This window comes from Carex rostrata, chromosome 7 (assembly GCF_964058835.1).
Source record: "Carex rostrata chromosome 7, lpCarRost1.2, whole genome shotgun sequence".
In the NCBI taxonomy this organism is placed as follows: Eukaryota; Viridiplantae; Streptophyta; class Magnoliopsida; order Poales; family Cyperaceae; genus Carex; species Carex rostrata.
Genome location: NC_135924.1, coordinates 4,758,529 through 4,785,440, shown reverse-complemented (window position 1 = coordinate 4,785,440; position 26,912 = coordinate 4,758,529). Strand labels below are relative to the sequence as shown.

Below are 26,912 nucleotides of genomic sequence, written 5' to 3'. Positions count from 1 at the left end.
TTTTAAAAATAAGAATCATTATGCCATGGTGTGCTTTTGAAGATATGATCGATTAATATTGTGGATTTGGCTTGTTTGATTGATATTTTGTATTTCTTTTGTATCATCTTATTATTAATGGCTTGCTTTAATTTCCCACTACCCATTGGCTAGAAATATGTATTTTAAATAATAACAAATATGCATTTGAATTGATTGTTTAAATATATATTGTGAAAACTATCAAATAATTAAGCTACTTTTAATTAGTTATCCCTCAAAATATATTGTGAAAACTATCAATGTTTAATTTGTAAGTATGCAACAGTACCTTCTACAACCTGAGTCATGCACTCAAAATAAATTAACAAACCTATTTGATCTACAACCGAGTCATGCATGTTTTATAATTAAGTACACATGAATCTCCTTTGAGAAACAAACTTGTATGTAGATTTGCATGGAAATTCTCCATTGGTTGCCATCTCCAGATTGCTCCGCTAGGACACGATAGATAGAGTTGATTGAGTTCAGATGTTGCTTGTACCGATAAGCACGAGAATATTTCTGGAAGAAAGATTTTTTATTTAATTATTAGTTACAACTATTATAATAGTAATTCCACAACTTAGATTCTTTCAGAAAAAGACAACTTCAACTCTCCTGGTGATGTAGTCACGCGTTCCGCGTACGGACGTACCCCATTTGAATAAACATTGAATTCTTCTCATTCGATGAGCATTGTATAAATTAATATATATATTGTCCCTCGTAAAAGTCGATGTACGCAAGGGCCAATTAATTTAACGCGTGGAATTATCATAAAAGATTTCCAAAATAGTGTTTGACTAGCTAACAGAATTTATGCTTGACCTCGTTCTATAAATTAGAAAAGAAACAAACAGTTATTATAATAGTTGTTATATCTTGAAAATATCCGTCCTTTCATATTTATGCAACAGAAGTAAGAGATCAATTTAACCACCTAAGGTAGCTCAAATTGTATGACGAGATCAACCTCGTCATCTATTATGAATTATCGAGGGAGGATTCGAAAGAGCAATTTCGATCCGATAATTAATATTAGAGAGATCGTAGTAGTTAGTTACAACGTTTGTATTGACTAAACTTGAAATATACAAGAGTGATAATGTTATCACTCAACCCACATTTGTTTGTATGAACTAAACTTGAAATATTTTATACGCCAAATAGCGTGTAAACAAGAAGAACGATTAAACTTTGTATCTAGATAGCATTGAGATCCATAATTGATTGACACAAGTGTAATGAAAAACGTGAAAGAGAAGATTTAAAAGCTTTATTTGCATTTCTCTATGTCTTCGAGTTTAGCTCATTATCAACTCGAGTTGACTCGCAACTTGTTTATATCTCGTTCGACAAGTCAATTTTCTTAATTATAATTATATACTAGTAAGAGTTTATATAAACAAAAATAATTCAAATGATTTAGTAAGAGTTTATCTAAATACAAACAATTCAAACATAATTAATAAGACAATTAATAAAATAAATCCAAACAATAGCTTAAGAGTTATTTAGAAGGGCATGAGATTTATTGTGACAACTTTTGTGTAACTCGAGTTGGGATATGCTCAAACTCAGCTTCTTTATTAAACGAGTCAGCCAACTCGAGTTGTGGATGAGCAAGTTAAAATGAGCAATTAGCGAGCAAGTTATGAGCGAGTTACGAATTTGAGCTATTTTGTACTACCCTAATTGGGTATGATTAGGGGAGGCAGCTGCCAAAATTTCCTATGTAATATATATTTTAAGAAAAGTTGTACTATGTGTTTAAAGTTAAAATATTTAAATTTTTTTGTCATATCTTAAATGATTGCCTACTTTATGTAATATTAGTTCGACATTTGAGGACTTATATATAAAAAAAGGAAAATACATAGATTATTCCTATTAATTTTTATTATTGTTTTAAAGTTCTAATTTCATAATAAGGTGAATATAATAATCATGTAAATTACGTACCTTTTTTTTTTTATCTATGAGTTTTAATTTTACAAAAATGTGAAATTTAAAGGTTAGTGGCTTTAAATGTCAAGTAATAATTTCATTGATAAAAAACGTATTTACAACGAGTCAAATGACTCTAATTTCTAAATCTAAACTTTTTATTCTCATTAATTTATCTAAACTACTCTCACCATCTAATTCTAATTATTTACACTCCTAAACACCCTAATATATTATTCTCTAATTCTCTCTACAATTGGATTTGTTTTTGGCCAATAACCGTCGCACTCCGACGGTCCTATGTACTCACCACCGCTCTTTGACAATTGTCGTCACATTCAACGGTCCGATCTACTCACCACGGCGCTCCGACGGCCGAATCTACTCACCGTCGCACTCCAATGGCCGGATCTATTCACCGCCACGCTCCGACGGTCGGATCTATCACTGCCGCACTCTGACGGTTCGATCTACTCATCACGACGCTTGGACGGCCGAATCTACTCACCACCATGCTCTAACAGTCGGATCTCCTCATCGCGGTGCTTTGACGGCCGGATCAACTCACCGCCTCACTCCAAACTCACCGGATCAATGGTGGGCTTTTGGTCATGTCTTTTGTTGGGCCTAAATGGGCCTAGGGAAGGCAGCTGATCATTATATCAGTTTGTGAATATAAATTTCAAATTAGCTTTCATGCTTAACAGGAAATAAAAGGTGAAAATGAGGACAATAAAAACGCGAGGGTTCTCCTGGACGAGGGTGCAGACCCAGGTTGTGATGAGGCAACAGTGGGCGATATTCACGGAGTCTCGAAAGCGGGGTGGAGATGGCGTCCTCTCTGGTATATATATTTTGAAGGGCATTAAAAATTTATGTCATGATCAAAACTAATTGTAGCCCCTTGTTTGAATTTCTACAATAACAGATTTGAGGTCTCAAGCCCTCGGATCACTGAGGCAATTTGGGCAGAGTGTGTCTAAAAGCAAAAGTCATTAGTTGCGTTGAGGTGGCACAAACAGCCAACAGGTTGTTATAAAAATAATACAAAAAGCAATTCAACGACACATATAGATTAAAAAATTTGGTCAACCAAGATCAAGTCATTAGTTGCGCGTTGACCTGGCACAACCAGTCAACAGGTTGTAATAAGAAATATTAGTATTTGTATTTAAAGAGGGTTGATATGCATCACAGGATTCATATCTTTTATATCTTATATATATGTTCCCCATATTGTTATCTTTATTTTCAAAGTTAAAATAGTCCATCCGAACAACTCAACATGATTTTCATATTAATATGCATTTCGAGACCATATTTTATATTTTTTGAAAAATTTGTACTATTTTTGAAAAAGATACAAAATTATTGTTTTTAAAAGTTTCTGAGCCATATAAAAACAATAATTTTGTATCTATCTTTTATAATTAAGCAAGGAAATCCTCTCTCATTTCTTATTGATTCGGTTGCAGATGTTATTAATAAAATCTTAAGCAAGGCCATTATTCAGCTGATAGCTAGTGTGTTAAATTTATATTTTGATGATGATACTCTACTATACTACCAGAATAGAACAATATTCGCGAGGGTAAAAAAATACTATTGCCAAAATACACTGACAAAAATGTGTTATTTATGAGTGTATCGGTATTACCGACAGGGCATGAGTATCCGCGACGGTACCATTACTGACAGGAGTATCAAGCTGATGAGTCTGTGTAGGGGTTTTAAAGGAAATTTTCGTAGGTAATTTTGACAATCTTTCAGGGTTTATAATTAAATATTGCTAAAAGTAAAATGATTCCCTTAATATTAGCAAATAAATTAGGCTATTAAATTGCACAATTATCTATTACTTTTTTTTTTAAATCTTGACAGTGAACAATTATCTATTACTTATTAGGTGTTTATTTGTATTGGAAGCAGTAAATTAAGTTCAGAAAATTAGAATCATTTTAGTGAAAAATGAAAAACAAATTGTACTTTTAAATTCAGTTATTCAACCATTCCTCTTCTTTAGCTATATATAGAATACCTATGATATAGAGTTTATTATGTTATTAATAAAGCTTTTACTCTTTTTTTGTATGCGTAAATGAATAAGAAAACTTGAAATTAATTAATCACCTGAAAAATCAAATATGATTGATTAGGTATTTGTTCGAAAATTAAATGTTTCTTAAACAACAGAGATATTATATATAAAAAAAAAATAATAAGTAATAGATAATTTCCCTGCATGAAATTGCTTCCAGTCTTCTACCACTCATGCAATTGAATATTAAATTCTTGAATCCTAAGTTTGACAGAAGAGATTTCTGTCTTTCAGAATCATAAATTATTTCCCTGTTTTGTAATAATTTGGAGTTACATATAGTATAGAAAAGATAAAAAATTAATTGCTACCTTATGTCTGAATGAAGCAATTATTTCCATGTTCTCCTTGGAATTTGGACTGCTTTGTTAAAGTTTGGCCAACGCTGCCTAGTGCCGCTGGTTATGACATCTCATTCTCCTACGGGAGAACGTGTATTCGATTTCTGTTTGAAACAGGAAGTGTGTGTTGCCTACGGGCTATAAAATGAGAGAGAGAGAGAGAGAGTAGAATTAGAGTGTTCTTGAGCTCACTAGTGATCAACACTTATCGTATATTCGTATTGACTTCAAATTATGCATTGTTGAAATCGATTTACTTCATGAGTGATGCATTTGCATGCAAAAAAATTCTAAAATTTTGAATTAATTTAATATAAAATTCAATAGTAATTTTTTTTTGTAATTTAGTTAATTTTTAATTCATTCAATTTTCATCAGCTTTTACCACTTAAATTTCTACTAAATTATTTTTAGAGAAAAGGTAACGCCCCCCCAAGTCAAATCCCCCAAAAATCCGCGTGTATAAAAGCCTTCCCTTTTTAGCTTAGTTCTGACGCACTTTCAACTGCCACAACTGCCATAATTTCAAGTACAATATGTATGTTTACAGGATAATATGTGTATGTTTACAGGATACTATGTGTATGTTCACAAAAGGTGGTCTCCAACAACTGTCACGCGTTTTCAACAGCTGTCACGCGTTTTAAACAGCTTTCACGCGTTTTTAACAGCTGTCACGCGTTTTTATGTTGACGGGATTTGTTGAATTAGTTTACAGAATTTAGTATTGACGTTTACATGATTTAGTATTGATGTTTACAGAATTAGTTAAAAATATCCGGGGATTTTTGGAGGACTGGAGTTGGGGGACTGTTAGTTGCTTCCTTATTTTTAAATTTTCCATGTAAACACATCACTCGTGAGGTAAATCAGTTTCAACGGTTTAGGTTCGTCGTTTTCAAACCAATCTATGATATATTTTGAAACTAAGCTCATACAAAGAAACTTACTGAGCTTAAAAATTAACATCTTATTTCTGCTTCAACCTATTATATATATATATGTCTTTTGAGGCATACTAGAAGAGGACAAGGAAGTTAATTCAGGAATGAAAGTTTAGCCCCATTTAGGGTTCCAAAATGATGCAATCATTCAAAAGTAAAATTATTTGGTGTAGACGTGGTTTAAGATTCAACTCCCACCGGAGTTTATGAAAATGGAGGCTTGAGCTTTATCCCACTCACAATATAAATTTACTCTATTTTATTACCGTAAATACCCGTTCAATATTAACAGAATATTAATTTCTTTACTTGTTAGAACAGACTAACGTTGTATATTCAAATATAGGATAAAATGATTCTACCTAATATAATATGAAACCGCGGGTTTGAAAAATCTAACGGAAAGGATAATGTGCATATTATATATATATATATTTTCTATTGCTTTGCCCAAATCTGCAAAACTCAAAGAGGCCAAGCATTCCTATAAATACCACTAACTAACAAATACATCTCATTACAAGCTCAACTTCTTTCTCTAATTGAATTGAATTTGAGAATTCAATACATCAAACCTCTTATGGCATTTTCTTATCGTTGCACTGCCACTCTTCTTGTTTTGCTTGCCTTTAGTCCCTTCTCCATAACAGTAGCTGATGATTCTTTGTTGTCAGTTTTTGAAAAATGGATTAGCGACAATGGCCGAGTTTATGGATCTGCTACCGAAAAACTACGACGCTTTCAAATATTCACGGACAACTTTCAGTTCGTCCAATCAATGAAAAAACAACCTGGACTGACATACACTGTAGACCTTAACAATTTTGCAGATTTCACAGTACCGGAGTTTCTGCAAAAATACGCAACATACAAAACAAGCAATTCATCCGAAACAACTGATTTCATGTATGCAAGTGTGACATCAACTCCTTCTATCGATTGGCGCACTCACGGTGCTGTGACGCCCATTAAAAATCAAGGCAACTGTGGTGAGTTAGAACTTAAAAATAAAACTTTAATAGAATCATATATATTTTGAATCTTTCACAATGAACTCTAAAAATACTACATAAGAAAGAGGTAGCTGAATGTATATTGAATCTAACTACATAAATATATATAGGTTCTTGTTGGGCATTCTCGGCTGTGGCTTCAATTGAAGGAATAAATAAAATCAAGACAGGCCGCCTGACAAGTCTATCGGAACAAGAATTAGTTGATTGCGTCACCGGTTCTAATTGTGGTGGAGGAAATATGCAGTCTGCTTTTGGTTGGGTGGTTAAAAACAGAGGCATTACAACAGAGAACGACTACCGTTACACCAGTGGTGCCACAGGCATCAATGGTATATGTTCTTCTTCCAAAACAAGACATCATGCGGCCACCATCACAGGTTACCAACGTGTCCCGGCAAATAATGAGTTGGCTCTTGCAAATGCTGTCTCTCACCAGCCAGTGTCTGTAGCGCTTGATGCAAACAGCAAAGCCTTTATGTTATACTCGGGCGGGATTTTCACAGGTCCATGTGGAACAAGTCTAAATCATGCAGTTACTATGGTTGGTTATAACAAAATTGGTAGAACCAAGTATTGGATAGTAAAAAACTCTTGGGGCACATCCTGGGGTGAATCTGGTTACATGCGTATCAAAAAGGATATTTCTAGCTCTGCTGGCCTGTGTGGGCTCGCCAGCTATGCCTCCTATCCTACAAAATAGTTTTAAAAATAAGAATCATTATGCCATGGTGTGCTTTTGAAGATATGATCGATTAATATTGTGGATTTGGCTTGTTTGATTGATATTTTGTATTTCTTTTGTATCATCTTATTATTAATGGCTTGCTTTAATTTCCCACTACCCATTGGCTAGAAATATGTATTTTAAATAATAACAAATATGCATTTGAATTGATTGTTTAAATATATATTGTGAAAACTATCAAATAATTAAGCTACTTTTAATTAGTTATCCCTCAAAATATATTGTGAAAACTATCAATGTTTAATTTGTAAGTATGCAACAGTACCTTCTACAACCTGAGTCATGCACTCAAAATAAATTAACAAACCTATTTGATCTACAACCGAGTCATGCATGTTTTATAATTAAGTACACATGAATCTCCTTTGAGAAACAAACTTGTATGTAGATTTGCATGGAAATTCTCCATTGGTTGCCATCTCCAGATTGCTCCGCTAGGACACGATAGATAGAGTTGATTGAGTTCAGATGTTGCTTGTACCGATAAGCACGAGAATATTTCTGGAAGAAAGATTTTTTATTTAATTATTAGTTACAACTATTATAATAGTAATTCCACAACTTAGATTCTTTCAGAAAAAGACAACTTCAACTCTCCTGGTGATGTAGTCACGCGTTCCGCGTACGGACGTACCCCATTTGAATAAACATTGAATTCTTCTCATTCGATGAGCATTGTATAAATTAATATATATATTGTCCCTCGTAAAAGTCGATGTACGCAAGGGCCAATTAATTTAACGCGTGGAATTATCATAAAAGATTTCCAAAATAGTGTTTGACTAGCTAACAGAATTTATGCTTGACCTCGTTCTATAAATTAGAAAAGAAACAAACAGTTATTATAATAGTTGTTATATCTTGAAAATATCCGTCCTTTCATATTTATGCAACAGAAGTAAGAGATCAATTTAACCACCTAAGGTAGCTCAAATTGTATGACGAGATCAACCTCGTCATCTATTATGAATTATCGAGGGAGGATTCGAAAGAGCAATTTCGATCCGATAATTAATATTAGAGAGATCGTAGTAGTTAGTTACAACGTTTGTATTGACTAAACTTGAAATATACAAGAGTGATAATGTTATCACTCAACCCACATTTGTTTGTATGAACTAAACTTGAAATATTTTATACGCCAAATAGCGTGTAAACAAGAAGAACGATTAAACTTTGTATCTAGATAGCATTGAGATCCATAATTGATTGACACAAGTGTAATGAAAAACGTGAAAGAGAAGATTTAAAAGCTTTATTTGCATTTCTCTATGTCTTCGAGTTTAGCTCATTATCAACTCGAGTTGACTCGCAACTTGTTTATATCTCGTTCGACAAGTCAATTTTCTTAATTATAATTATATACTAGTAAGAGTTTATATAAACAAAAATAATTCAAATGATTTAGTAAGAGTTTATCTAAATACAAACAATTCAAACATAATTAATAAGACAATTAATAAAATAAATCCAAACAATAGCTTAAGAGTTATTTAGAAGGGCATGAGATTTATTGTGACAACTTTTGTGTAACTCGAGTTGGGATATGCTCAAACTCAGCTTCTTTATTAAACGAGTCAGCCAACTCGAGTTGTGGATGAGCAAGTTAAAATGAGCAATTAGCGAGCAAGTTATGAGCGAGTTACGAATTTGAGCTATTTTGTACTACCCTAATTGGGTATGATTAGGGGAGGCAGCTGCCAAAATTTCCTATGTAATATATATTTTAAGAAAAGTTGTACTATGTGTTTAAAGTTAAAATATTTAAATTTTTTTGTCATATCTTAAATGATTGCCTACTTTATGTAATATTAGTTCGACATTTGAGGACTTATATATAAAAAAAGGAAAATACATAGATTATTCCTATTAATTTTTATTATTGTTTTAAAGTTCTAATTTCATAATAAGGTGAATATAATAATCATGTAAATTACGTACCTTTTTTTTTTTATCTATGAGTTTTAATTTTACAAAAATGTGAAATTTAAAGGTTAGTGGCTTTAAATGTCAAGTAATAATTTCATTGATAAAAAACGTATTTACAACGAGTCAAATGACTCTAATTTCTAAATCTAAACTTTTTATTCTCATTAATTTATCTAAACTACTCTCACCATCTAATTCTAATTATTTACACTCCTAAACACCCTAATATATTATTCTCTAATTCTCTCTACAATTGGATTTGTTTTTGGCCAATAACCGTCGCACTCCGACGGTCCTATGTACTCACCACCGCTCTTTGACAATTGTCGTCACATTCAACGGTCCGATCTACTCACCACGGCGCTCCGACGGCCGAATCTACTCACCGTCGCACTCCAATGGCCGGATCTATTCACCGCCACGCTCCGACGGTCGGATCTATCACTGCCGCACTCTGACGGTTCGATCTACTCATCACGACGCTTGGACGGCCGAATCTACTCACCACCATGCTCTAACAGTCGGATCTCCTCATCGCGGTGCTTTGATGGCCGGATCAACTCACCGCCTCACTCCAAACTCACCGGATCAATGGTGGGCTTTTGGTCATGTCTTTTGTTGGGCCTAAATGGGCCTAGGGAAGGCAGCTGATCATTATATCAGTTTGTGAATATAAATTTCAAATTAGCTTTCATGCTTAACAGGAAATAAAAGGTGAAAATGAGGACAATAAAAACGCGAGGGTTCTCCTGGACGAGGGTGCAGACCCAGGTTGTGATGAGGCAACAGTGGGCGATATTCACGGAGTCTCGAAAGCGGGGTGGAGATGGCGTCCTCTCTGGTATATATATTTTGAAGGGCATTAAAAATTTATGTCATGATCAAAACTAATTGTAGCCCCTTGTTTGAATTTCTACAATAACAGATTTGAGGTCTCAAGCCCTCGGATCACTGAGGCAATTTGGGCAGAGTGTGTCTAAAAGCAAAAGTCATTAGTTGCGTTGAGGTGGCACAAACAGCCAACAGGTTGTTATAAAAATAATACAAAAAGCAATTCAACGACACATATAGATTAAAAAATTTGGTCAACCAAGATCAAGTCATTAGTTGCGCGTTGACCTGGCACAACCAGTCAACAGGTTGTAATAAGAAATATTAGTATTTGTATTTAAAGAGGGTTGATATGCATCACAGGATTCATATCTTTTATATCTTATATATATGTTCCCCATATTGTTATCTTTATTTTCAAAGTTAAAATAGTCCATCCGAACAACTCAACATGATTTTCATATTAATATGCATTTCGAGACCATATTTTATATTTTTTGAAAAATTTGTACTATTTTTGAAAAAGATACAAAATTATTGTTTTTAAAAGTTTCTGAGCCATATAAAAACAATAATTTTGTATCTATCTTTTATAATTAAGCAAGGAAATCCTCTCTCATTTCTTATTGATTCGGTTGCAGATGTTATTAATAAAATCTTAAGCAAGGCCATTATTCAGCTGATAGCTAGTGTGTTAAATTTATATTTTGATGATGATACTCTACTATACTACCAGAATAGAACAATATTCGCGAGGGTAAAAAAATACTATTGCCAAAATACACTGACAAAAATGTGTTATTTATGAGTGTATCGGTATTACCGACAGGGCATGAGTATCCGCGACGGTACCATTACTGACAGGAGTATCAAGCTGATGAGTCTGTGTAGGGGTTTTAAAGGAAATTTTCGTAGGTAATTTTGACAATCTTTCAGGGTTTATAATTAAATATTGCTAAAAGTAAAATGATTCCCTTAATATTAGCAAATAAATTAGGCTATTAAATTGCACAATTATCTATTACTTTTTTTTTTAAATCTTGACAGTGAACAATTATCTATTACTTATTAGGTGTTTATTTGTATTGGAAGCAGTAAATTAAGTTCAGAAAATTAGAATCATTTTAGTGAAAAATGAAAAACAAATTGTACTTTTAAATTCAGTTATTCAACCATTCCTCTTCTTTAGCTATATATAGAATACCTATGATATAGAGTTTATTATGTTATTAATAAAGCTTTTACTCTTTTTTTGTATGCGTAAATGAATAAGAAAACTTGAAATTAATTAATCACCTGAAAAATCAAATATGATTGATTAGGTATTTGTTCGAAAATTAAATGTTTCTTAAACAACAGAGATATTATATATAAAAAAATAAATAATAAGTAATAGATAATTTCCCTGCATGAAATTGCTTCCAGTCTTCTACCACTCATGCAATTGAATATTAAATTCTTGAATCCTAAGTTTGACAGAAGAGATTTCTGTCTTTCAGAATCATAAATTATTTCCCTGTTTTGTAATAATTTGGAGTTACATATAGTATAGAAAAGATAAAAAATTAATTGCTACCTTATGTCTGAATGAAGCAATTATTTCCATGTTCTCCTTGGAATTTGGACTGCTTTGTTAAAGTTTGGCCAACGCTGCCTAGTGCCGCTGGTTATGACATCTCATTCTCCTACGGGAGAACGTGTATTCGATTTCTGTTTGAAACAGGAAGTGTGTGTTGCCTACGGGCTATAAAATGAGAGAGAGAGAGAGAGAGAGTAGAATTAGAGTGTTCTTGAGCTCACTAGTGATCAACACTTATCGTATATTCGTATTGACTTCAAATTATGCATTGTTGAAATCGATTTACTTCATGAGTGATGCATTTGCATGCAAAAAAATTCTAAAATTTTGAATTAATTTAATATAAAATTCAATAGTAATTTTTTTTTGTAATTTAGTTAATTTTTAATTCATTCAATTTTCATCAGCTTTTACCACTTAAATTTCTACTAAATTATTTTTAGAGAAAAGGTAACGCCCCCCCAAGTCAAATCCCCCAAAAATCCGCGTGTATAAAAGCCTTCCCTTTTTAGCTTAGTTCTGACGCACTTTCAACTGCCACAACTGCCATAATTTCAAGTACAATATGTATGTTTACAGGATAATATGTGTATGTTTACAGGATACTATGTGTATGTTCACAAAAGGTGGTCTCCAACAACTGTCACGCGTTTTCAACAGCTGTCACGCGTTTTAAACAGCTTTCACGCGTTTTTAACAGCTGTCACGCGTTTTTATGTTGACGGGATTTGTTGAATTAGTTTACAGAATTTAGTATTGACGTTTACATGATTTAGTATTGATGTTTACAGAATTAGTTAAAAATATCCGGGGATTTTTGGAGGACTGGAGTTGGGGGACTGTTAGTTGCTTCCTTATTTTTAAATTTTCCATGTAAACACATCACTCGTGAGGTAAATCAGTTTCAACGGTTTAGGTTCGTCGTTTTCAAACCAATCTATGATATATTTTGAAACTAAGCTCATACAAAGAAACTTACTGAGCTTAAAAATTAACATCTTATTTCTGCTTCAACCTATTATATATATATATGTCTTTTGAGGCATACTAGAAGAGGACAAGGAAGTTAATTCAGGAATGAAAGTTTAGCCCCATTTAGGGTTCCAAAATGATGCAATCATTCAAAAGTAAAATTATTTGGTGTAGACGTGGTTTAAGATTCAACTCCCACCGGAGTTTATGAAAATGGAGGCTTGAGCTTTATCCCACTCACAATATAAATTTACTCTATTTTATTACCGTAAATACCCGTTCAATATTAACAGAATATTAATTTCTTTACTTGTTAGAACAGACTAACGTTGTATATTCAAATATAGGATAAAATGATTCTACCTAATATAATATGAAACCGCGGGTTTGAAAAATCTAACGGAAAGGATAATGTGCATATTATATATATATATATTTTCTATTGCTTTGCCCAAATCTGCAAAACTCAAAGAGGCCAAGCATTCCTATAAATACCACTAACTAACAAATACATCTCATTACAAGCTCAACTTCTTTCTCTAATTGAATTGAATTTGAGAATTCAATACATCAAACCTCTTATGGCATTTTCTTATCGTTGCACTGCCACTCTTCTTGTTTTGCTTGCCTTTAGTCCCTTCTCCATAACAGTAGCTGATGATTCTTTGTTGTCAGTTTTTGAAAAATGGATTAGCGACAATGGCCGAGTTTATGGATCTGCTACCGAAAAACTACGACGCTTTCAAATATTCACGGACAACTTTCAGTTCGTCCAATCAATGAAAAAACAACCTGGACTGACATACACTGTAGACCTTAACAATTTTGCAGATTTCACAGTACCGGAGTTTCTGCAAAAATACGCAACATACAAAACAAGCAATTCATCCGAAACAACTGATTTCATGTATGCAAGTGTGACATCAACTCCTTCTATCGATTGGCGCACTCACGGTGCTGTGACGCCCATTAAAAATCAAGGCAACTGTGGTGAGTTAGAACTTAAAAATAAAACTTTAATAGAATCATATATATTTTGAATCTTTCACAATGAACTCTAAAAATACTACATAAGAAAGAGGTAGCTGAATGTATATTGAATCTAACTACATAAATATATATAGGTTCTTGTTGGGCATTCTCGGCTGTGGCTTCAATTGAAGGAATAAATAAAATCAAGACAGGCCGCCTGACAAGTCTATCGGAACAAGAATTAGTTGATTGCGTCACCGGTTCTAATTGTGGTGGAGGAAATATGCAGTCTGCTTTTGGTTGGGTGGTTAAAAACAGAGGCATTACAACAGAGAACGACTACCGTTACACCAGTGGTGCCACAGGCATCAATGGTATATGTTCTTCTTCCAAAACAAGACATCATGCGGCCACCATCACAGGTTACCAACGTGTCCCGGCAAATAATGAGTTGGCTCTTGCAAATGCTGTCTCTCACCAGCCAGTGTCTGTAGCGCTTGATGCAAACAGCAAAGCCTTTATGTTATACTCGGGCGGGATTTTCACAGGTCCATGTGGAACAAGTCTAAATCATGCAGTTACTATGGTTGGTTATAACAAAATTGGTAGAACCAAGTATTGGATAGTAAAAAACTCTTGGGGCACATCCTGGGGTGAATCTGGTTACATGCGTATCAAAAAGGATATTTCTAGCTCTGCTGGCCTGTGTGGGCTCGCCAGCTATGCCTCCTATCCTACAAAATAGTTTTAAAAATAAGAATCATTATGCCATGGTGTGCTTTTGAAGATATGATCGATTAATATTGTGGATTTGGCTTGTTTGATTGATATTTTGTATTTCTTTTGTATCATCTTATTATTAATGGCTTGCTTTAATTTCCCACTACCCATTGGCTAGAAATATGTATTTTAAATAATAACAAATATGCATTTGAATTGATTGTTTAAATATATATTGTGAAAACTATCAAATAATTAAGCTACTTTTAATTAGTTATCCCTCAAAATATATTGTGAAAACTATCAATGTTTAATTTGTAAGTATGCAACAGTACCTTCTACAACCTGAGTCATGCACTCAAAATAAATTAACAAACCTATTTGATCTACAACCGAGTCATGCATGTTTTATAATTAAGTACACATGAATCTCCTTTGAGAAACAAACTTGTATGTAGATTTGCATGGAAATTCTCCATTGGTTGCCATCTCCAGATTGCTCCGCTAGGACACGATAGATAGAGTTGATTGAGTTCAGATGTTGCTTGTACCGATAAGCACGAGAATATTTCTGGAAGAAAGATTTTTTATTTAATTATTAGTTACAACTATTATAATAGTAATTCCACAACTTAGATTCTTTCAGAAAAAGACAACTTATAATTATTAGTTACAACTATTATAATAGTAATTCATCTCTATGCTCTATGCTCTCTTCTCGCTTCACCTTTGCCCTAAACACCAATCTATGTATTTGTAGCCATTTCGTCAAACACCTCTCGTCTTACCCCACCACCAAGTCATTTTTAATCCCCACTTATTCCTTGCGCAACACCACGTGCCTCTCCCGTTCGTTGATTTCTCCTATTAATACCTCCCGCTCTTTCTCCCCTTGTTTATCATTCAGATCAGCTTCCATGGCCAGCCAGTCGATGACTTCTGTACACGATTTTACTGTCAAGGTTTGCCTCCTTTCTAATTGAAATTTCTTTTAGATTTTAATCAATTTTGTCCCTGGTAATTTTGCGATCTGATCAAATCTCTGATATCTTGTTTGGCTTTTAATCGTTGTACCAGGATGCAAAGGGGAATGATGTTGATCTAAGCATGTACAAGGGAAAGGTTTTGCTAATTGTCAATGTTGCTTCGCAGTGGTACAGCAATTGATCCTTGGTTTAACCCTTTTCTTTTTTTTGGGTCTTCCAATAACATTGTAATTAGCGTACTTCAACTAAATTAGAATTTGACCAATGATATTTAACTGAAGTAGTGCTCTTTTGGTTTGGTTTCGACTTTGGAGCAGTTTGGCTCATGTTGTCAGATTTGAGGGTCCAATAAATCCGATCGTTTATATTTTATATTTTATATTTTTAATTCCTCTGAACTTACTATAGTGTTGAGTGTCCTGTTAGCATATCTGATTGTACAATACTGAAGTCAATGCTTCATAGAGTAGTTGGCCATGTTGGCTTTCCTTTCTTTTGTTTATTTTTGTTATTAAATTGTGATTGATTTCATATGTCTAACTGCTTAATTGCTACTTTTACTTGCAGTGGATTGGCCAACTCTAACTACACAGAGCTAAGCCAGCTATACGACAAGTACAAGGACCAAGGTAGTTCATGTTACTCTAATATAGTGGCTATTGCGTGATTTGCATCGGGTGTGCATAATTATTTCCCCCCAATTTGATTTATATCGAATGACTATTGTAGGTTTTGAAATTCTGGCTTTCCCATGCAATCAGTTTGGTGGACAAGAACCAGGAACCAATGAAGAGATTGTGCAATTTGCCTGTACTCGCTTCAAGGCCGAGTACCCGATATTTGACAAGGTGATCTTGTAGTAATTGCTACCTCTAGAGGATAGCACTAGTTTTCATTTACGATGATCATTACTAAAAAAATATCTATGTACTCAGTGTAGTGCAATTTCAAGTTAAATTAGTAAATATGTTATGTAATACCAAAGAGATGACCATTTAATATATTTTCAGGTTGATGTGAATGGTGAGAAGACTGCACCAATATACAAATTTCTCAAGTCGAGCAAAGGTGGTCTCTTTGGGGACGGTATCAAGTGGAACTTCTCCAAGTTCTTGGTTGACAAGGAAGGACATGTCGTAGACCGCTACGCTCCGACCACCTCTCCTCTCAGCATCGAGAAGGACCTGAAGAAGCTGCTCGGGACTACTGCCTAATCACCTCCTCGCGCGGCTGAGCAAACCTTGCTTTTATCTTTAGCTCTCTTTGAATAAGAATCTGTACTGGTATATGGACTTTCTGTACGTATAAAAACCTTGAAATACTTTTTGTAAGTTTTGCTGCCAACTAGTTATAGTAAAGCAGATGTTGTTTGTCCTTGCTTCTGTTCTAACTTGTTTCAGTGGCTATGGGATTTGATTTGTGCATGCTGATATTAAAATTATGTCGGTTTGGTTTCCGTGTGGAATAATTTATGTTATGGATGGTTTTAAACAGGTTTGGTCCATCAATTTTACATGGAATTTACTGTGAAACATATAGTAAATTGCAGCAAAAGACAACCACGTCTCCCACTGCATTAGATTTTAGAAGATAAATTTGGAACAGGTGTAAATTTAGATGAAATCAACTCTAGATGTTATGTTAGGTGCAAATTTGAAGAGAGCGCTGCAGATTGAGGAGTGCTGAAGTGATTCCGGGTGTGGTCACCGAATTGAGAACCTGGTTTTAAGTGATGGTACCGCCAGAAGTTGAATTCTGACGGAGAATACAAACTGCTCTTGGGCCGCCATGCATGTTGTGCAAATGACATTACTTTTGAAGAAATTAATGTCGTGCGAGTGCAAGTAAATACTAATAAGTCATCAAATAAAATATATGCACATTCTTATTAATTATATATGTAGAAAAAGAAACAAGGGAAGAGGCCCGTTAACTGGGCGATTTCCATGGCGAAATTGAAAACTTCTTTACAGCAAGAAGGATGGACTACTGTCATCTCCAAGAGACACTACTGGTACCTACGTCAGGGTTATCAGGCTAGCAAAGGAGAGCAACAGGGGAGGCCTTCCCAAGGCAACGTTACAACTTACAACCATAGGTATGCAAGCCGTACCGGCAACAAAGAAACAGGTAAGTACCATCACCCCTGCAATTTTCTCCATTCACATCAACCCCATGTCACTATGCTGTGTTGTGTGAACACCATAAATCGGCCACTGTGCTTTTTATTCAGATCCAGTGCAATACCTGACTGCGTACAATGACATCAGAAGCATATTAGAAATAAACCAAATATGACCAGATTTTAATCTAGTCAATTTTATTATTCTAATTTATCACGAGTCCATATTGTAATATATCTAATCGGTCCATCAACAATAAGAAATAATTACCTGAATATTCTATACGTATTTCGGTTCATATCCTAATTAAAATACTTACAATGCCTAATTAACGTTACCACGGTATTCTGAATTTGATGACTTGCTTAGACATTATTTATGACAGTATGAAACATATAACTATATAACACGTAGTCCAAATTATAATTGTAATTTAGACGTCTCTAAATTCCAACAACAAGTTGTACTGGAATTACTATATCAAAAGCTATATATTGATCTAATAGTTGTAACTAATAATTAAATAAAAAAATCTTTCTTCTAGAAATATTCTCGTGCTTATCGATCGGTACAAGCAACATCTGAACTCAATCAACTCTATCTATTGTGTCCTAGCGGAGCAATCCGGAGATAGCAACCAATGGAGAATTTCCATGCAAATCTACATACAAGTTTGTTTCTCAAAGGAGATTGTGTACTTAATTATAAAACATGCATGACTCGGTTGTAGATCAAATAGGTTTGTTAATTTATTTTGAGTGCATGACTCAGGTTGTAGAAAGTACTGTTGCATACTTACAAATTAAACATTGATAGTTTTCACAATATATTTTGAGGGATAACTAATTAAAAGTAGCTTAATTATTTGATAGTTTTCACAATATATATTTAAACAATAAATTGAAATGCATATTTGTTATTATTAATTTAAAATACATATTTTTAGCCAACGGGTTGTGGGAAAGGAAACCATTCATAATAAGATGATACAAAAGAAATAAAAAAAATATCACTCAAACAAACCAAATCCACAATATTAATTGATCATATCTTCAAAAGCACACCATGGCATAATGATTCTTATTTTTAAAACTATTTTGTAGGATAGGAGGCATCCCTGGCGAGCCCACACAGGCCAGCAGAGCTAGAAATATCCTTTTTGATACGCATGTAACCATTTTCACCCCAGGATGTGCCCCAAGAGTTTTTTACTATCCAATACTTGGTTCCACCAATTTTGTTATAACCAACCATAGTAACTGCATGATTTAGACTTATTCCACATGGACCTGTGAAAATCCCGCCCGAGTATAACATAAAGGCTTTGCTGTTTGCATCAAGCGCTACAGACACTGGCTGGTGAGCGACAGCTTTTGCAAGAGCCGACTCATTATTTGCCGGGACACGTTGGTAACCTGTGATGGTGACCAGATGATGTCTTGCTTTGGAAGAAGAACATATACCACTGGTGTAAGGGTAGTCTTTCTTCGTTGAAATGCCTCCATTTTTAACCACCCAAGCAAAAGCAGACTCCACATTTCCTCCATCACAATTAGAACCGGTAACGCAATCAACTAATTCTTGTTCCGATAGACTTATCAGGCGGCCTGTCTTGATTTTATTTATTCCTTCAATTGAAGCCACCGCCGAGAATGCCCAAGAAGCACCTATATATATTTATGTAGTTAGATTCAATATACATTCAGCTACCTCTTTCTTATGTAGTATTTTTAGAGTTCATTGTGAAAGATTCAAAATATATATGCTTCTATTAAAGTTTTATTTTTAAGTTTTAGCTCACCACAGTGGCCTAATTGATTTTCAATGGGCGTCACAGCACCGTGAGTGCGCCAATCGATAGAAGGAGGAGTTGATGTCACACTTGCATACATGAAATCAGTTGTTTCGGATGAACTGCTTGTTTTGTATGTTGCGTATTTTTGCAGAAACTCCGGTACTGTGAAATCTGCAAAATTGTTAAGGTCTACAGTGTATGTCAGTCCAGGTTGTTTTTTCATTGATTGGACGAACTGAAAGTTGTCCGTGAATATTTGAAAGCGTCGTAGTTTTTCGGTAGCAGATCCATAAACTCGGCCATTGTCGCTAATCCATTTTTCAAAAACTGACAACAAAGAATCATCAGCTACTGTTATGGAGAAGGGACTAAAGGCAAGCAAAACAAGAAGAGTGGCAGTGCAACGATAAGAAAATGCCATAAGAGGTTTGATGTATTGAATTCTCAAATTCAATTCAATTAGAGAAAGAAGTTGAGCTTGTAATGAGATGTATTTGTTAGTTAGTGGTATTTATAGGAATGCTTGGCCTCTTTGAGTTTTGCAGATTTGGGCAAAGCAATAGAAAATATATATATAATATGCACATTATCGTTTCCCTTAGATTTTTCAAACCCGTGATTTCATATTATATTAGGTAGAATCATTTTATCCTATATTTGAATATACAACGTTAGTCTGTTCTAACAAGTAAAGAAATTGATATTCTGTTAATATTGAACGGGTATTTACGGTAATAAAAAAGTGTAAATTTATTGTGATTGGGATAAAGCTAGCTCAAGCCTCCTTTTTCATAAACTCCTTGAAACTTAAACCACGTCCACACCAAATAATTTTACTTTTGATTGATTGCATCGTTTTGGAACCCTAAATGGGGCTAAACTTTCATTAAGATGTTTTTAAGCTCACTAAGTTTTTTTGTATGAGCTTTGTTTCAAAATATGCTTTGTTTCAAAATATATCACAGATTGGTTTCAAAACGACGAACTTAAGCCATTGAAACTGATTTATGTTACGAGTAACGTGTTTATATAGAAAATTTTAAAATTAATTTAGTAGAAAGTTAAGTGGTAAAAGCTGATGAAAATTTTATGAATTAAAATTACCTTAATTACAAAAAATTTTACTATTGAATTTTATATTAAATTAATTCAAAATTTTAGAATTTTTTGCATGGAAATGTATCACTCATGAAGTAAATCGATTTCAACAATTTGAATGCATAATTTGAAGTCAATACGAATATACGATAAGTGTTGATCACTAGTTAGTTTAAGAACACTCTAATTCTACTCTCTCTTTTTTATAGCCCGTAGGCAACACACACTTCCTGCTTCAAGCAGAAATCAAACCCACGTTCTCCCGTAGGAGAATGAGATGTCATAACCAGCGACGCTAGGCAGCATTGGCCAAACTTTAACAAAGCAGTCCAAATTCCAAGGATAACTTGACAACATGGAAATAATTGCTTCATTCAGATATAAGGTAGGAATTAATTTATTATCTTTTCTATATTATATGTAACTCCAAATTATTACAAAACAGGGAAATAATTTATGATTATGAAAGACTGAAATCTCTTCTGTCAAACTTAGGATTCAAGAATTTAATGTTCAATTGCATGAGCGGTAGAAGACTGAAAGCAATTTCATGCAAATGTAGCGATGTACTTAATTATTATTATTTTTATATAGAATATCTCTGTTGTTTAAGAAACATTTAATTTTCGAACAAATACCTAAATTCAATCATATTTGATTTTTCAGGTGATTAATTAATTTCAGGTTTTCCTATTCATTTACGCATACAAAAAAAAGAGAGTAAAAGCTTTATTAATAACATAATAAACTCTATATCATAGGTATTCTATATATAGCTAAAGAAGAGGAATGGTTGAATAACTGAATTTAAAAGTACAATTTGTTTTTCATTTTTCACTAAAATGATTATAATTTTCTGAACTTAACTGCTTCCAATACAAATAAACACCTAATAAGTAATAGATAATTGTTTACTATCAAGATTTAAAAAAAAGTAATAGATAATTGTGCAATTTAATAGCCTAATTTATTTGCTAATATAATTAAGGGAATCATTTTACTTTTAGCAATATTTAATTATAAGCCCTGAAAGATTGTCAAAATTACCTACGAAAATTTCCTTTAAAACCCCTACACGGACTCATCGGCTTGATACTCCTGTCGGTAATAGTACCGTAATGGATACTCATGTCCTGTCGGTAATACTGATATACTAAAAAATAACACGTTTTTGTCAATGTATTCTTGGCAATAGTATTTTTTACTCTCGCAAATATTGTCCTATTCTTGTAGTATAGTAGAGTATCATCATCAAAATATAAATTTAACACACTAGCTATCACCTGAATAATGTCCTTGCTTAATTATAAAAGATTTTAAAGTATTCTTTTAAGATTTTATTAATAACATCTGCAACCGAATCAATAAGAAATGAGAGAGGATTTCCTTGCTTAATTATAAAAGATAGATACAAAATTATTGTTTTTATATGGCTCAGAAACTCCTGAAAAAACAATAATTTTGTACCTTTTCAAAAATAGTATAGATTTTTCAAAAAAATATAAAATCTGGTCTCTAAATATATATTAATATGAAAATCATGTTGAGTGCTTGGATCGACTATTTTGACTTTAAAAATAAAGATAACTATATGGGAACATATAAGATATAAAAGATATGAATCTTATGATGCATATCAACCCTCTCTAAATACAAATACTAATATTTCTTATAACAATCTGTTGGCTGCATGGTTGTGCCATGTCAACGCGCAACTAATGACTTGATCTTGATCGACCAAATTTTTTAATCTATATGCATGTGTCGTTGAATTGCTATTTGTATATTTTATAACAACCTGTTGGCTGGTTCTGCCACCTCAACGCAACTAATGACTTTTACTTTTAGACACACTCTGCCCAAATTACCTCAGTGATCCGAGGGCTTGAGACCTCAAATCTGTTATTGTAGAAATTTAAACAAGGGGCTACAATTAGTTTTGATCATGACATAAATTTTTAGTGCCCTTCAAAATATATACACCAGCCTTTTAGATTGGAAATTTTAAACTTTTTCCAAGTTAGTTTATGAACTGAGATTAATAATAATCCCAGGACTTACAACTTAGTAGTATATTACTACTCATCTATTTTTATTCAACTAAATATTGTCTATGCTTTTGGCTTTTGTTTCGTTTGACCAGGGGCGGATTCAGAATCTTCGTCAAAGAGGGACAAAAAATATAGATAGTCGGGTTTAAATTGCTAATCGGGTTTAAACCCATTAACTAATAGAATACTCGATAAAAAAATAATGTTTAACTTATATTTTCTGAAATTCTAACATATAATTATAATTATCAATCATAATTCAAGAAATTTATTTAATTTTAACGTTAAATTTAATCTGAATTATAAATCAGAAATCCAGAGTGGAGCAAAAGTTTCAAGAGAGAGCAAAATTAGTTGGAACAGATAGATCTTCATTAAAACTCAAAAATCAAAGGAGAGATGATTGACCTTCATGTGGATCCGCCCCTGCGCGTTTGGCCATTTGCTCTCTTGGTCTCCAATATGTATGCGCATGCATATATATCGGAGAGATTAATGGGCACAAACTTTTTAATGAAGAAGTTTTGTATTTCTGCAATTATATATATATCAATACCAAATATCATATCATGATATTAAACCGTTGCTATCAGGTACATTAACTAAAATTTTGGGTATTATGCTATCCTTGATTTAAGCAACAAGTGAAGAAGAAACACAGCTAGCAGAGATTATCTGCTGGGGCAGAGGCAAAATCGATCGAGCCCGTAGCAATAGCATGAACGCATAATAATCAAGTCCTTTGGCAAATGCTCGTACTCGATCCTTATCTTTCCAGTGCTCAAAAAGATTGAATTGGTCTCACCGGTCCATGATGGCCTCCGGCGAAAAATGCAAGGAGCATGCGATTCCCCAGACCAGGGAGCGGACCTGCGGTCAGTTGCGCAGCCATGCTTCCATCACGAAGATGTATCCAGGGGATGGAAATGTCCTTTCTCTGGATACCCCTCGAAAGTGTTGGCATTGCAAAGTGCACGGATTGAATTTGAGTACAGTTCTGAAATGGCCTTGGTGATATAAAATTAAGGTCCCTGGAATATTTGTTAGGCTGAGTTCTTAAATTCTAATTGACAAAAGCAGAATGATCTTTTAGTATGTCTAACTTTGCATAAATTTACATCTCAATTGAAGAATTTCATCTCTGCACAGACAGTGGCAGACAATAAATATGCCAAAAATATTCTCAAAATTGCACCCAATCATGGAAAAAGAAATTGATCGAGATTCCCAGAAGGGGTGTTTTCTCTTCATGTACAATAACATGCACATATAAATGTGCAAATGAGAGGGCCATGCATAGCTATGAGGGTGTGGCTCATAAACATATTTACGCAAATCAACGTCACTGACGGGCAAGAAGTATGCACGGGCAAGATCCGGGTCCCACATCCGAACCCCTGCTTGGTGGGGCTGCAACATCTCAAGCTGTTCAATGAACCGACCTTCAATACTGTAGATGTTCTTGCAGGGGTTCTCCTTCCTCGTACACATAAAGCTTGAATCTTTTCTCCGTTTGTTTATAGCTCCTACAAGCCCAAATGCAGCATTTTTTTGGGTTGTTAAACACACAAAGAAAGGGCTAAATCACATAATATGCATTATGCAGGATAATAATGATTAGAATCAAAATTCCAGTGGCCAACAATATACATTAAGAGTGCGAGTAATTAGTAAATGTAAGAGGTCAAATTTATTACAGTGATGTCAAACATCATTATATGGCTTCCACTTATTTCTTGTGAAAATAAATCTGCTGCAATCCGAAACCAATCTGAATCCAACCATTGAACTTTTGAGAATGCATCTCGAAACAGCTGGTGTTTTCGTGCACACATCTCAAAACAGCTGGTGTTTTTTTTTTTAAGAAATGCAGAGCATTGCGTGCATCAAGTCGTAAATATTTTTATAATTGATCATGCAAATGCTTAACAAATAATAAATAAATAAATAATCATATAGATATGCATCTTAAACAAGGGCGGGCCAATTAAATTTCTTTAGGCATCATAATTATCCTGTCTATGTACTAATTAAAGCCCTGTTTATGAATATATTACGAGCTATTTTGCTAGGATTAAATGGTGGGCTTTTGGTCATGTCTTTTGTTGGGCCTAAATGGGCCTAGGGAAGGCAGCTGATCATTATATCAGTTTGTGAATATAAATTTCAAATTAGCTTTCATGCTTAACAGGAAATAAAAGGTGAAAATGAGGACAATAAAAACGCGAGGGTTCTCCTGGACGAGGGTGCAGACCCAGGTTGTGATGAGGCAACAGTGGGCGATATTCACGGAGTCTCGAAAGCGGGGTGGAGATGGCGTCCTCTCTGGTATATATATTTTGAAGGGCATTAAAAATTTATGTCATGATCAAAACTAATTGTAGCCCCTTGTTTGAATTTCTACAATAACAGATTTGAGGTCTCAAGCCCTCGGATCACTGAGGCAATTTGGGCAGAGTGTGTCTAAAAGCAAAAGTCATTAGTTGCGTTGAGGTGGCACAAACAGCCAACAGGTTGTTATAAAAATAATACAAAAAGCAATTCAACGACACATATAGATTAAAAAATTTGGTCAACCAAGATCAAGTCATTAGTTGCGCGTTGACCTGGCACAACCAGTCAACATGTTGTAATAAGAAATATTAGTATTTGTATTTAAAGAGGGTTGATATGCATCACAGGATTCATATCTTTTATATCTTATATATATGTTCCCCATATTGTTATCTTTATTTTCAAAGTTAAAATAGTCCATCCGAACAACTCAACATGATTTTCATATTAATATGCATTTCGAGACCATATTTTATATTTTTTGAAAAATTTGTACTATTTTTGAAAAAGATACAAAATTATTGTTTTTAAAAGTTTCTGAGCCATATAAAAACAATAATTTTGTATCTATCTTTTATAATTAAGCAAGGAAATCCTCTCTCATTTCTTATTGATTCGGTTGCAGATGTTATTAATAAAATCTTAAGCAAGGCCATTATTCAGCTGATAGCTAGTGTGTTAAATTTATATTTTGATGATGATACTCTACTATACTACCAGAATAGAACAATATTCGCGAGGGTAAAAAAATACTATTGCCAAAATACACTGACAAAAATGTGTTATTTATGAGTGTATCGGTATTACCGACAGGGCATGAGTATCCGCGACGGTACCATTACTGACAGGAGTATCAAGCTGATGAGTCTGTGTAGGGGTTTTAAAGGAAATTTTCGTAGGTAATTTTGACAATCTTTCAGGGTTTATAATTAAATATTGCTAAAAGTAAAATGATTCCCTTAATATTAGCAAATAAATTAGGCTATTAAATTGCACAATTATCTATTACTTTTTTTTTAAAATCTTGACAGTGAACAATTATCTATTACTTATTAGGTGTTTATTTGTATTGGAAGCAGTAAATTAAGTTCAGAAAATTAGAATCATTTTAGTGAAAAATGAAAAACAAATTGTACTTTTAAATTCAGTTATTCAACCATTCCTCTTCTTTAGCTATATATAGAATACCTATGATATAGAGTTTATTATGTTATTAATAAAGCTTTTACTCTTTTTTTGTATGCGTAAATGAATAAGAAAACTTGAAATTAATTAATCACCTGAAAAATCAAATATGATTGATTAGGTATTTGTTCGAAAATTAAATGTTTCTTAAACAACAGAGATATTATATATAAAAAAATAAATAATAAGTAATAGATAATTTCCCTGCATGAAATTGCTTCCAGTCTTCTACCACTCATGCAATTGAATATTAAATTCTTGAATCCTAAGTTTGACAGAAGAGATTTCTGTCTTTCAGAATCATAAATTATTTCCCTGTTTTGTAATAATTTGGAGTTACATATAGTATAGAAAAGATAAAAAATTAATTGCTACCTTATGTCTGAATGAAGCAATTATTTCCATGTTCTCCTTGGAATTTGGACTGCTTTGTTAAAGTTTGGCCAACGCTGCCTAGTGCCGCTGGTTATGACATCTCATTCTCCTACGGGAGAACGTGTATTCGATTTCTGTTTGAAACAGGAAGTGTGTGTTGCCTACGGGCTATAAAATGAGAGAGAGAGAGAGAGAGTAGAATTAGAGTGTTCTTGAGCTCACTAGTGATCAACACTTATCGTATATTCGTATTGACTTCAAATTATGCATTGTTGAAATCGATTTACTTCATGAGTGATGCATTTGCATGCAAAAAAATTCTAAAATTTTGAATTAATTTAATATAAAATTCAATAGTAATTTTTTTTTGTAATTTAGTTAATTTTTAATTCATTCAATTTTCATCAGCTTTTACCACTTAAATTTCTACTAAATTATTTTTAGAGAAAAGGTAACGCCCCCCCAAGTCAAATCCCCCAAAAATCCGCGTGTATAAAAGCCTTCCCTTTTTAGCTTAGTTCTGACGCACTTTCAACTGCCACAACTGCCATAATTTCAAGTACAATATGTATGTTTACAGGATAATATGTGTATGTTTACAGGATACTATGTGTATGTTCACAAAAGGTGGTCTCCAACAACTGTCACGCGTTTTCAACAGCTGTCACGCGTTTTAAACAGCTTTCACGCGTTTTTAACAGCTGTCACGCGTTTTTATGTTGACGGGATTTGTTGAATTAGTTTACAGAATTTAGTATTGACGTTTACATGATTTAGTATTGATGTTTACAGAATTAGTTAAAAATATCCGGGGATTTTTGGAGGACTGGAGTTGGGGGACTGTTAG

At 33.6% G+C, this 26,912-nt stretch overlaps 1 protein-coding gene and 3 pseudogenes across 1 annotated transcript; 3 read left to right on the top strand and 1 right to left on the bottom strand.

The window, feature by feature from the left end:
• The first annotated feature begins 5,934 nt into the window (after positions 1 to 5,934).
• LOC144557081 (putative cysteine protease RD21C pseudogene) lies at positions 5,935 to 7,070 on the top strand (annotated as a pseudogene).
• A 5,937-nt stretch (positions 7,071 to 13,007) lies between these two features.
• Positions 13,008 to 14,143, top strand: LOC144557080 (putative cysteine protease RD21C pseudogene; annotated as a pseudogene).
• A 665-nt stretch (positions 14,144 to 14,808) lies between these two features.
• LOC144556527 (putative phospholipid hydroperoxide glutathione peroxidase) lies at positions 14,809 to 16,527 on the top strand. The gene is made up of 5 exons (XM_078304906.1): positions 14,809 to 15,080; positions 15,196 to 15,272; positions 15,672 to 15,733; positions 15,834 to 15,952; positions 16,115 to 16,527. Exons 1-5 carry the CDS (start codon positions 14,826 to 14,828, stop codon positions 16,316 to 16,318), a joined length of 717 nt encoding a protein of 238 aa, XP_078161032.1. The 5' UTR covers positions 14,809 to 14,825; the 3' UTR covers positions 16,319 to 16,527.
• Positions 16,528 to 18,191: 1,664 nt separating this feature from the next.
• Positions 18,192 to 19,443, bottom strand: LOC144557079 (putative cysteine protease RD21C pseudogene; annotated as a pseudogene).
• Between the last annotated feature and the right edge of the window lie 7,469 nt (positions 19,444 to 26,912).